Source organism: Oncorhynchus nerka, linkage group LG27, assembly GCF_034236695.1.
Source record: "Oncorhynchus nerka isolate Pitt River linkage group LG27, Oner_Uvic_2.0, whole genome shotgun sequence".
NCBI lineage: Eukaryota > Metazoa > Chordata > Actinopteri > Salmoniformes > Salmonidae > Oncorhynchus > Oncorhynchus nerka.
The window spans coordinates 71,161,459-71,174,328 of NC_088422.1; the positions used below are offsets into that span (position 1 = coordinate 71,161,459).

Genomic DNA, 12,870 nt, shown 5'->3' on the forward strand with positions numbered 1-12,870 from the left:
CCAACAGCGTCATCTAGTGGATAATTACTTACCTCTATGCAATTTGCCAAGAGTTTACTCTGGGTAAATGCTGCAGTTATACACTGTTATACAGCATTTTTATACAAGATGATGTCCAATTTACGAGAAACCTCCCAAATGTGTTGAAATTGAAATACAAAAAAATTTGCAGTGTTGACTTTGATTTTTATGAACATTACAGTGGTATAAAAGAACACATTACAGAGTTATTACCGTATAACAACAGCTATTTTTATATTTCTATTAAAATACTTCCCATTATTTTTTACACCTGGTTCCCAAGCTTGATGATTAAAAAAAATATTATCATTCTTTAGTTGCTCTGAACCTTTAGAGAGAGAAAAAAAATTGCCCTCAGTCCTTGTTGTGGCACAGAGTAGGCATTTCAATGTCTCACACAAGGACTTTAATAAACGTTAAAAATCGCAGTTCTTTCGTTTAGAGGACAGCAAAGGGCATCAGCCACATTTTATTTGTGGCCTCAGCTGCCCCCTCCCTTTGTTGTGGCCCACTGTGTTTTCATTTCTGTGTCTGTGAGAGGACTGAGAGGGTGGGCTGTAAATGTGTCTTTAATCTCAACTCTCTGGCGCTATGTTGTGTTAGTTACAGTGCTGCACAATAGGGGCTCTGTTCTCCTCCGAGGTGCAGCAGCTGGGACCTCCAAGCATGCTCAGTAGAGTGCGCTGTCTGACCCTGGTTGAGGGAAACTGGAGGCGTTCTAGAATGGCAATGGAACACAATGGCTATACAGTCAGGTCACGGTCAAGTTTGACTCTAGTGATGGTGTGGCTGATGTTTTTATGTAACATCTTTCTATGTAAGAGGGGAAATTGTCCGTTGGGTTTAGAAAATAAAATGTACCGAAGAAGAGATACTTAATAATAAAAGAGGAGTGTTGACAGATCATTCTGTGGGAAGGAACAATCAACAAATAGACAGACCAACAGAAGGACAGACAGACCTACAGACAGAGATAGAATTGGGATCCACTGCGTGGCAGTAGGCCCTTTGGTTTGGCTCCAGAGACATGAGCCAGGACTCATCTGTCAGCAGGCCCACCATGGCTCACTCACAGGCAGCCAGAGCCACAGGAAGTCAGCCTTCAAACAAGGTGGTCCCACTCTTATATAAAACATGCCCATGACTCTAGGTGACTGCAAATAAACACCCCCGGACATGATAAAAGCAGGAAGGAATAAATACACCCACGCACACAGGCAGAAACACACAATCACACACACACACACACACACACACAGAGTGCATAACTTAAGCGATCCACAGACTTTACAGCAGTCAGCATCTTCTCTTGTCTGTCACCCCTGTCAGTGCTCTGAACTTGGATCTGGCCTGTCAGGATACCGTGAGGAATTGTCTCACAATCTCACATACAAAAGGATAATGCTCTGCAGATGTGGTGGGTCACTGAGACAACTTCTGGGATTTAAATCTGTCTTATAATTGGACAAGGAGGGCTCACTGATGTCACAGCACAAATATGTGCATATGAGTTCTTAGTTAGGAGAGGACAGCCAACACTATGCTTCTGCAAATGTCCATGCAAATATCCTCATGTTATAGGATGCACTGACCTGCATGCCTGTTGACATTTTGTTTAAATGCAATGGGCACCTTTTAAGCTCTTATTTGTGAATGACAAGTGTGGCATTTTTATTGTATTTCATACGTGTAAACGACGCACACAGCAGCTGAATTTGACAAAATGTGTTGTCTATTCTTCTGTGATGCCTTAATACTCAATACAAAAGTACCCCCCTCAAAGTTATTCTGTAAGTGAGCATAAAATGAATTTCAAAAAGAAAACAGCCTTTAGAAAAAAGAGACTAAATATATGCTGCTATCACACTTTATTAAAAATAGAAACATATATTCCATACAGACTACAATGGTCCACTGATATTGTTTTAAAAATTAGTAACATACTATAAAACACACTCTTGCACAGAGTTCCTCATTTGGCCTAGATCCACTGTAGAAAAGTCTTCTGAGGGGGAAAACCAGGGAAGGGTTGTTGCGTCAGTAGCTCACTTGAGTGAACACATCATGGGACTGTACTTGTATTGAGCTCTATCAAATGCACCACCAGCACGTCATTTCATAAAACAATCACACAATTCTAAATTGAATGTAAATAACTGAAAAATGAAAGGTGGAGAAACAGAAAATAAAGATGGCGTCCAAAGAAGGAAATATATCCACAATTGTGTTAAAAAAGATGGCACATTTATTGCTACATAAATGTTATTTACATGCTGTGTTTTCTGTTACAGAGACAGATAGTTAGATTTCTTGCTGCTAGTTTTTGATGTGCATCAACAATACCTAGACTTTTTGGACACAAGTACATATCTTTTATCCACCAACAATGGAGACTGAAGATCAAGATGGAGAGCACACCGTCATAACATTTGAGCTTGTACAATACCTCAATGTACTAGACTGCCAGCTACAATCCTACTATGTTTTAGGATGCTATTTGTACGTTTCGGATAATAATGGTCAGGTTATGGTAAATAACCATACATTTTACTATCTAATATAGTAAAATAAAGTAAGAAACTTTTTACTCAAAACTTTCGATTTAAAAAATCTAGAAAGAGTAAAATTTAGAATTCAAGAAATGTTCTTACAATATTATTGTATAAAAGACTAATAACTACAGTGAAAAATAAGCCAAATGTTTTTTTTAATCTTATTTTTGTTATTTTTTCATATAATTATACGAGGAAAATCAGCTGGGAATACAGAAAAGTCTAACATAGGAGCAAAGAGACAGACAGCAGAACATTCTAAAATGACGGGGGAAATGAGAGAGCAGGCAGTGACATACATTTTAACCTCAGAGTCTGCCAGTAACATGAATACAAGCTCACGAATACTGAAATGATGAACAAGGCCACATACAGTCAGAGAAAACACAACAATACGTTTCCAAATTTAGCACAAAAAGAAAATGATTGTAAACCCCCCCCAAAAAATGTATAAACTCCTTGGAGTGTTTCTCAATGGCATCCTTCGTTCTATGACTTCATTTTCACAGAATAGGCTACTTGTCTCTGGATGTGGCAGCCTTGTTTTAAAGGTGGATAATAATGGAAGACAGTATACAAGGAAACAAATGGAATAAAAACCAGGAGTTAAGACCAAAATACTTTTTTTAAAGAAAGTAAAGCATGCGCACAGATAAAAATGTAAGTGGTGACCATTGTTCTTCATCCTGAAACATTAAAAAAAAATCTGCTCAAAACTGCGTTTGTTCATCATTGTACTATACCTATCTGAAGGACCAACTGTTTGTGATGTTTAACAGCATGTGAACTCTTAAAGCTCCCCCTTCCCTTTCCTTCACCAGTAACTTCACTGCTTGGATCAAAACAAAGCCATTCTAAATAACTTAGAACTCCTCTCTGCTATTTCACGCTTGACATCATATGCTTTACTATGAAGCTTCAATTACAAATAAACATATAACTTTTGATAACTTTGAATAATGTTTTGTTTTTTTTAAACTTTTTTTTCTTTAGTTATTTTTAACAGAAAAAAAGTTATGTGAAAATTTAATTCAGGCCAGGTGATATTGTGGTCGTCGTTTTGATTCTACTTTTTCACTAAGCAATCTTTGATAAGACAGTGCTAGGCTATTACAAAGAGCATGACCACGGCTGTTCAACTAACCAGAGACCATACTGTAATATAGAAAACAAACTGCAATATCAGAAATATGTCATTGTTTACATTTAACACTATATGGCATAGGAATGAAAAGGCAGTGAAGTCCCTTTTCCTTTAGTTAAGACACTAAGAAATATGCAGGGAATGCTAAGGTTTGTAAATGGTTTGCTTTCTGTATTTGAACTGCTTACTACTGAGAATAAACACCTTATAAGTCTTTAGTTGACCTTTCAGGAAAACTAGAGTTTGCCATTCTTCTGTCACCTGTGACACCGAGTTTATAGTGTTCAGGCTAGTGTATGTGTGGAACACTATTTAGCTGGGCTCATACCCACCACTCATGTCTAATCCTCTTCCTCTAATTATGTCAGTAACATGAAGACTGAGCTATACCAAACGGACACATGAGCAGGTCGTTTTGGTTTAAACATGCTGTTCATTGCGGCATGAATAAAATATGTTATTTTTCTAAATGGGATGCTTAAATCTTTTAGTACTCAATACCGCCAAATTATTTTTACTTGGGCCCTAAAAATCACTTTAAATTGCCGAATATATTAATTTGTATCTTTCTCAGGAGCCTGAGTATCTTAATCTTAGCTCAGGCTAGCCCGAGACTGGCTAGGGAGAAGGGCTGGGCCATACTAGTGACACTGGCAAACTGTAGATCAACTGAAAAGCCACAGGCTTCTTAAAGCATATTCATCACTTTCCCTTTAGACGTAGACTTTACAGCTCAATAACATAATAAATAGAACAAATAATACAAAACAAATAAACATAATTGCTGTTACAATGCATTCGTCAATTCAGTTTAGGCACAAGGCAAACTTCCACATGGGAGGGTGGAGGAGATCGCGATAGTCTCTGATTGTTCAGATGCGACACGCTGCTTGCAGACAGTGATATGTGCTGAAGTTTTCTCGTGGGCAGAAATATGTTGGATGTCATCACAGGGACCTGGACACTGGGCTTTTCTTCAATCTAAGGATTGCGTTAGTCTGGGGTTTAGCTTCAAGTGGTCTGTCGCCTCCAATTTGTGTCACAAACTGTGAGTCCTGTCTGCCATTGGGAAGCAAGGGCACCATCTCTATCTTACAGAATTGATCTGTATCATGTTGATCTGAAGGGGCAAAAACAGGAATAACTGTTTTGATATGATGTTTCATAAAGTAAGTAATGTAGTATCTCATCACAGCTATTACTGACAGAGTGAGAGTGTGTGGATGGTGCTCCATGGAGATGTACTACTGTACCTGTGTGCTCCTCAGAGTCGGCCCATGGGGTTGGATGTGTCGGTGAGGCCGGGGTGGACCCCATGGTGGGCCTGCTGGTCCCCAGAGATCCCATGGCCAGACACCTTCTCCTCTTCCCTCCTCTTAAGGCAGGCTGCTTTGGGGTTCAGATTCCGCTCTGTGTGTATAGAAACAGATTAACGTGTGTCATTACTCTTCATTAGCGGTGTTATAACTCTTCATAAGAGGTGTTATAACTCTTGTGTGTTATATGTGAGAGTGTAGGAATGCTGACCTCTGACTTGTTGCTCCAGGCTCAGTATGACTGCCACAGCCTGGTGCAGGATGAGCAGCTTGGTCTGGGGCTTCTCGCTCTTCAGGTGCAGCTGAACCATGCGGCCCAGCTCCTTGAAAGCCTCATTGATGTCTCGCACCCTCAGGCGTTCGCGGGCGTTGTTGGCCATCCTCCTCTCGCGCTCCCGCTCAGCCTTCTGCTCTGGGTTCAGGTTGTCATCATCCTCATTGATGCTGCTGCAGAGGGAGGAGGCCCAGAGGCGCAACAGTAAGACTGAGGCTGATTGTTTTTGGCTATTCACATGATGGGGCTCCAGGGAGATTTAGGGACATTCTAAAACGGAATGTTTTAGACAGAAGGTCAGAAACATTCATGTTTGTGGTTATTAGGTTCATTTACCTTGTCCTTGTGCCTCCTCTGGGAGTCTTGATGTCTCTCTTGTCGCTTTCGTCTCCAGAGCCGAGGTCGTCGGAGGAGTGGCCATCATGCATGTCGTCTCTGTCCTGGTTCTCTACCTTCAGCTCCAGGGCTGCAGCCACCTGACCAGCCAGACCTGCAGCCAGACCTGCAACACGCAGACATAAAGGTAGAGAGTCAGTTCAAATGGAATCTCCGATCATTTACAGCCAACAGACATTTCACATGTAGTTATTTTCGGTGTGTAGTGCAGAGATGGGATGGTCATGGGTGAAGTTGGGAGTGTGTCATGTCATACCTCTGAAGGTTTCCACTTGGTGGTTGAGTTCAGCGGTGGACATGCTGGACATGTTGGACATGGAGCCCACGCTGGGCGGCCCTCCGTGACTGTTGATCAAACTGCCAGCCTCATCCCGGTGAGAACCACCCTGTCAGAACACAGAGAGAGAGAGAAAGACAGAGACAGAGAGACAGACCGAGAGAGAGAGAGAGACAGTACATGTTCAGCTGTAGGGAAGGGTTCTGGTCTGAATGAGCCTGGAAAGGAAGGAACGATGTCTATTCAACCAGAGAGAATACTTTTATGACTCAGATATCTCACACTTGAAAAGCAGAGAGAGATAGAAAGAGAACTTTGTTGTTCAACTTCACTTTAGACTGACCTTCAAATGGAATGCTGTTGCTGTCTGTTCAAAAAAGAAATAACAACCTCCCAGAGCCTGGCTCAGAGCTTTGAGGGAGATTTTGTAGTCTACAAGCCGATGATGAGAACCTTGGTGGAAAACTGTCCATTGAAAACACTTGTAAAAACGCATGTTTGGCTTGGATTTCACAACAGGTTTTTCTAAACACTTGTCATGACAAATTGAACACAATGCCTTTCTGGTGAGGTAAACAATCATATTTCCTCATATTAAAAGCAGGATATACAGGTGGAGCTGCAGTACAGGAGTCCGTTTCTGAGAACTAATGATGGTTCCCAAGTCCCTCAGTTCTGACACTGGGGGGTGCTTTGGTGCTGTACTTCACCATAACAAAATGCATAATTCATATTCAGGATAAGGGAAACACAAACATACATTTGTATTGCTGTATAATCTCTTCATAATAACGAATGCAGTGATGTGATGGTAAACCTATCCCCTTCTCTCTTTTCTTTCTGATTGCTTTTCTCTCTTGGGTTAGCCACGGTCATTATGTTCCGAGGGTTCTTCTTCCTCTTCTAGATATATCTATCTCTGATCTATTTGGCAGCAATATAAGGCAAAACCCACTCCAAAGACAGACCATTTCCTTATTTTCCCTCCATATTGGTTGTGAAACAGGTTCCTCCCACCATGCTGCATCACCATCGCTGTGCTCGCTGGGGTTACCACATGTTCCCCACTCAGCTATCTGGTTCTCTTCTGGGAACTAGGGAGGAGGAGAGGAAACCAGTACGGGGGCGGGGGGGGGGGTGTATCTTCCATTTTTCTTATGGAATGTGATCCCAAGTCACTGCTGGCCTCTGTTAACCCACTGCCCCCAAACCCTCCCCCTCCTCCTCACTACGCTAATCTCTGCAGCGCTCTCAACAGGTGTCCAAACAAGTCTTTGTCTGGAGGAGGAGGAGGGGCGCGGGGCTGCTGGCGAGGGAAGAACGCTGCCATTTTCCTTGCTGGGTCTGATTACCATACAGCTGAGGACCTCTATTTGGGTGGAGACTGGCCTCAGGCGCGCGCTTCCTACCATTCAGATTTGTTGAGTTGGTTAAAAAGAGGCAGTGAACGAGTGAAAAGGGCTGTCCTGAGTAAACGGCTGTGGCTGTGCCATGCTGAGGTGGCTGAGCTCTGTCTGAGCAGCAGTCTGAGGGGACCCTCTCTCTCTACCACAGAGGAAGCTATGTGTTCATGCAGACACAGCCAGTCCTCTTTTAGTCTCACAGCTCACCAACATCATCACTATAGTCCCTTAACACTCTGTAACGAGCACACCAAACTGAACTGCACCATGGGAGAAGCACTAAAAAATCATTTTTAGTCACAGACCAGTAAATACTATCCTGAGAGTTCCAAGGACCACAACACCAATATCAAAATGGCCATGACTGAAAACACATGGTGCGCTGGGACATTTTCTTCCTTCTACAGAGAGTAACAAACCAGAAATACTAGTCCCTGTATTTAAATTATTCTGGGCAAAAGGGACACAGGCTGCAAGCTTGCATGCTGCGAAGGCTGTGAAAGGCTGTAAACTTGTCTGTAAAATGGCACTGGTTTTAGTTTTGGCAGTACAGATACAGGAGCACCAACTCCAATAAATGAACAGTCAGGGGAGAAGTAGTACGGCAGAAACACAGAACACATCCAAACCTTGTCCACTTGAAAATTGGATATGATTGTTACCACAGACCAGGGATCAAATGCCTCCCAATTTTCTTGTGGGTTTGTTGGCCCGATTACCATGTGAGTAATGCAAGGACTAGTCTCACAGATGCTACTCCACAGCAAGAATGTTTACTAATCAGCCAGTGGTAGGGGGACAGGTTCCTGTGAGGAGCTGGGACTGAGGTTGAGGTCTGGACAGTAAATGATGAGGTAAGGAAATGTTGAGCATGTTTCAGTCGTCGGCATCCTCCCCTCCTCCATCACATCCCCTGAATGCCTCCATCCATTTTCTTAGAAAAGGGAGTTTAATCCAAGAGGATCTTAATCCAACCCTCCACCCACATACGCCAGGACTGATTCAGAAAATTCAGGAAAAATATGGCCTAAATTATTTCCCATCACCTAGGGATTAGTGTAGAACTGTCTCCCTCTGTTGAAACTTCCACTACAGATGTGCTCAAATCCCTCTCCTCTCCGAAATGAAATAGTTCAGATGGAGGATGGGCAAACACATTATGCTCTGCACCGAGACCTGCATCCCCTCGTTCCCCAGGAGCCGCCTCATAGGAGTGCAACTGACAAACACTTTCCAGACCAAAGCAGAACTTCACTCCGTTTTGCCTGGTTTTCTCATTCAAACCTGTATACGAGGTCTTTCTTAAGGAGAGTAAGCCTTCAGGCCAACCATTACACATATGGAAAGTATGTGAGTTTAAATTAAACTGCTCTCTGTGGAAAAAGGCAGCGTTTTTGCACATGGCTGTGGACTCATTCTGAACAGGTGGCCAAGGCTTGTTTATTAGCCTATTTGGAGAAACGCAATGCAAAAGCACATATGCCTCTCCTCAGTCGAAAAAAACAGACTTTCTTTTAAGTATTCAAAGTCATTTCTTAAGTTGCAAAAAACATGAAACATAATATCCTTAACATCTAAAACACTCAAGATATTTTTCTTCTGCAAAGTTAATTCATACCATTGCTGCTGTCCGACTAGCAACCAATCCGGCGGCAGGGAAGTTTGCTCCGAGGGTTGCAATTGGCCCGTTCTGTCCCAGCAGGCTGTGTATGTCGCTGGGCAGACTGGTGGTGGAGCCCACGGCATGGTTCCGCAGGACGAGGATGGCATCATCCAGTCTGTCCAGGCGATCCTCCATCCGAGACTGGGAGGACCGAGAGAGAAGAGGGGAGGGGAGAGGAGAGAAGAACAGGAGAGAGGACAGAGCAGTTTACTAAAGGCACATTAGGACAAAAAATGGAGGACATTGTGATTTTATGGCGTGATCTTGGAGTGAAAAAACACCACAGGGATAATAAAAGCATAAAAGAAAGACACACAAAAACAGATGAAGATAAGCCATTTCAACCTGAGGGGCACAAGGGATGGATGTGTTCATAACAGACAAGCATCCTCATTTGTATCTATAGAAACTGATAAACGGGCTGGCACACCACTCATTTGGAGCACCATGACTATTCATTTGGTATTAAAGCATCTTATGCTCCTAAGCTGATTACTGCAAGCTGAAATGTCAGTATATAAATAATAAACAACAATAAAAAGCATGGCAACAAAACATTTGAAACTCCAATTAAATGGAACGGAACGGAGGCCAAGCTGGTGAAAGAAAGAAAAACAACTAAGGATGTGAAAAGGTGTCAAACACTGATGGGTAAAGTCTCCATCTAAAGGACAGGAGTACCTCGCATACATCCTTTAAGAATGACATGGCATCCTGGAGATGCTCATGAAGCTGCTGATGGACTCGAGTTTTCTGCCAAAATCAGATAGAACAGGAAAGCATGTGAGCACAAATAAACAGTAGTGGAAGAGCCAGAGATAGTGTCGACTGAGATAGAAGGACAGCGATAGTGTAGACTGAGATAGAAGGACAGAGATAGTATAGACCAGTGGCTCCCAAACTTTTGGGGAACTCTGTCCGGTTTTCAACTTACTCTTGAAATGTCGAAATTGGGTAGTGCATCATCAGTATTTATTTTGTCATGTCAGTCATTGCATACCTTAGAGAGCTTTTTATAACTTGTCAGAAATGTCCAGATCAACTAGCCCATGTCAGATAACGTTCTTTAGCAAGTTTTTTGTAGCCCATGTTCGAGTCACTCAAACATCACACGAATACACATTAGACATGGTAAAATGTATAGAATTGCAAGACAATTTGCTTTAAAACTGCAAAAATGTTCTCTGCACCCTATTAGAAAATGTGAAGAATTGCAGGAAATAACATTTTGTAGGTTTAAAACGTATTTCCACCAACAAGAGGGTGTGAACAGTGCTTGTGCACATAGAAATAGACATGGCATGCACGCGCGTACGCAGGGGGGGGGGGGGGGGGGTGCGGGATGTTCCCCAATGCTGTTTGGGAACCCCTAGTGTAGACTGAGATAAAAGGACAGAGATAGTGTAGACTGAGATAGAAAGACAGAGAAAAAGGAGAGTCAGACAGAGACCGACATATGGTAACTAATCATTGTGTCAGGCAGCATCAAAACTGTGGTCCTGTGTAGATAATAACTCCTGACCCCTCGTCCTCTCCTCCCACCATGAGGTCCCATCCCTCCCACACATTCGCCGTTCACACTGATCATAGATTTGGTCGCTTCACAAAAATCCCATTGTAGGTGGCATTCAAATATAGTGGGTAAATATTTATCCCCACAGCCGATGGTGTGAATGTGTGATGTGGGCGTCAGGCGGCGTGGGGTGAAAACGGATCCCAAGTCGTGTTTCTGGTCCGCAGGCAGCTAGAGCTGGAATCCTGGAGCAGTGGTGGTTCAGTCAACGCAACAGCTGCCAGGTTCCCCAGACCCCATAACACCAGCCCCCCCAACCCCACCCTGGCCCACGGAGTAGGGGACAGATGGCAGGAGACACGCCCCAAGGGACGGTTATTGTTCAGCAGCACCCCCCCCCCAACGCTGACATTTGTCAGCCAAGAATCTTCATGTAATGCTACCCTGCCCTACATGAGAGAACCCATCTACTGTGTGCTTGTCCATTAAAAAGTGCTCAGGGTGTGGGGGAAGGTAGGGGGGGGGAGAGACTTACCAGTGAGTGCAGGGAGTTCTCATAGTTGGGGGAGGAGGGGCTCTGTCCGGCTGCACCACGCGACCATTGGTTGGTACCTGAGAGAGACAGAGCGGGAGAACCACAGTTATCCACCTGACATGGCTGATTCAGACATCCCAACATGGCCAATGATTAGAGACCTGCATCCTGCTCCACTCTACAGGGACTGACTGACACACAGCACATCCACATCCTGTCTGGTCTCTTGTTGTTATGCTGTGAGAGGTATTTTCAGCATTGGGGCTCAGCTGCATCATTTCCTGGTGACTGGGCTGCATCCTGCAACATGAGCCAGGTCCGTGGGTGGAAGGCCCCAACATACACCAGCACACTGGGACATGGCCTACATGTACATCCGCTCATTAATGAGCTAATAGCCCAGGGAACAAAGTGAACAGTGATAAGAGGCCCGGCTGGGACCGAGGCTGTCTTCCACTGACAGAGTGATTCTTCCATGTCAAAAGGACTCCCTTACTCCATCCAATGAGCCAGAAAGTTCCAGAAGGCTCTAGCAAGGCTGCACTCATGGGTGCTCCTCTTGTCCGCTGATCTAAGCCCGATGTGATTGGCTTCCAGGGTTCACAACACAAATATCCTCTGACCAATCACATGCCAAGCTGAGGTATAGTGTAACAGTCCAACAGCTCCGTGGCTTGCCAAAACACGCAGGCCAAGACAGACTCCAAGACTTGACCTGAATTAACTTTCCATTCTGAGATTCTAGAGACAACCAAGAGACGGCAATAGTCCAAACAAATGATGGAAACATCTAATTAAGGAATTCCATTCTGTCCCAGACTGGGTGATCTCTAGAGCACATTTGAATTTTACATTAAGCAGAGGGGATCACAATGTGTGGGAATGGTTATAATCAGTACATGAAATGTGCAATGGCACATACAAAACAAATCAACTCAATTTGATTAGTGTGAAACTAAAATAATCTGCGTACCAAATTGAGGTATCCAATGCAACAAAATATATTTTTATTTGTCTCTTTATCTTAGCCAATGTTGTCTGAAATATTCCAACTAACAAACAGTGCACCAGGAGGTAATGCATTACACCAAGCCTGTTGTGTGCACATGAGAACAGTTCAAGTCTCCTTAATCGATTGTGACAACGAGGAAACCTCCCAGGTTATTTATACTGGGCTGTGTTAGTGAGCCAGCCCCAGCTATGGGCCCTCACTATACCGCCTGGTCTCCATTACTGTGGCAGGAGGTCAACACCCAGCCCACGTACTCTAGCATACTCTACAGATGGATACATTGTTTAGCTTACCTCTCATTCTCTCATTTAGGCTGTTTGTCAAAACCAACAGCAGGCCCCATTTTCTCCCTGTTCTCCTCTAAAATGGTATTTCAGTATTTGAGAGAGAAAGATCGGGAACTGGGAGATTGCTAGCTAATGTTAGTTTGTTTCTGACAAACACTAGGATTACATATCCACTTGACCCGGGGAACTGTTTCCATCGATTCATCATCAGAAGTGTAAACTAAGCATTAGTCGTCTTCTGAAAGAAAGTCTCTCCACGCAAAGGTCCTGGAAAAGCCCGGCTTTAATTAAGAGGCTATTAAAAGTAACTTTGGAACAGGAAATGAGGGAGCCTCTCTGCTCAACCTCAGCTTTTCCCTGGCGTGAACCAAACAGGAAGTACTCATAACTAAGCCTCCCTGGGCCTCTGGTCCCCACGTGGAGGAGAGGAGGAGGAGGAGAAAGCTTATTGAACACACCAGCCAGAGTTGAGTTGAG

The 12,870-nt window shown here is 43.6% G+C and overlaps 1 protein-coding gene across 4 annotated transcripts in view; it reads right to left on the reverse strand.

Annotated features, from left to right (window-relative positions):
- Positions 1 to 1,872: 1,872 nt before the first annotated feature.
- Positions 1,873 to 12,870, reverse strand: part of LOC115112278 (transcription factor 12-like) — a 107,143-nt gene continuing 96,145 nt past the window's right edge. For all 4 annotated transcript variants that reach the window (XM_029639226.2, XM_029639225.2, XM_029639227.2 and 1 more), the window contains exons 14-20: positions 11,095 to 11,171; positions 9,002 to 9,187; positions 5,960 to 6,089; positions 5,644 to 5,809; positions 5,245 to 5,480; positions 4,971 to 5,127; positions 1,873 to 4,837 (exon numbers count right to left, since the gene is read on the reverse strand). In XM_029639226.2, the coding sequence (XP_029495086.1) occupies positions 4,982 to 5,127; positions 5,245 to 5,480; positions 5,644 to 5,809; positions 5,960 to 6,089; positions 9,002 to 9,187; positions 11,095 to 11,171 (941 nt within the window). In that variant the 3' untranslated portion in view covers positions 1,873 to 4,837; positions 4,971 to 4,981. The remainder of the gene's footprint in view (positions 4,838 to 4,970; positions 5,128 to 5,244; positions 5,481 to 5,643; positions 5,810 to 5,959; positions 6,090 to 9,001; positions 9,188 to 11,094; positions 11,172 to 12,870) is intronic.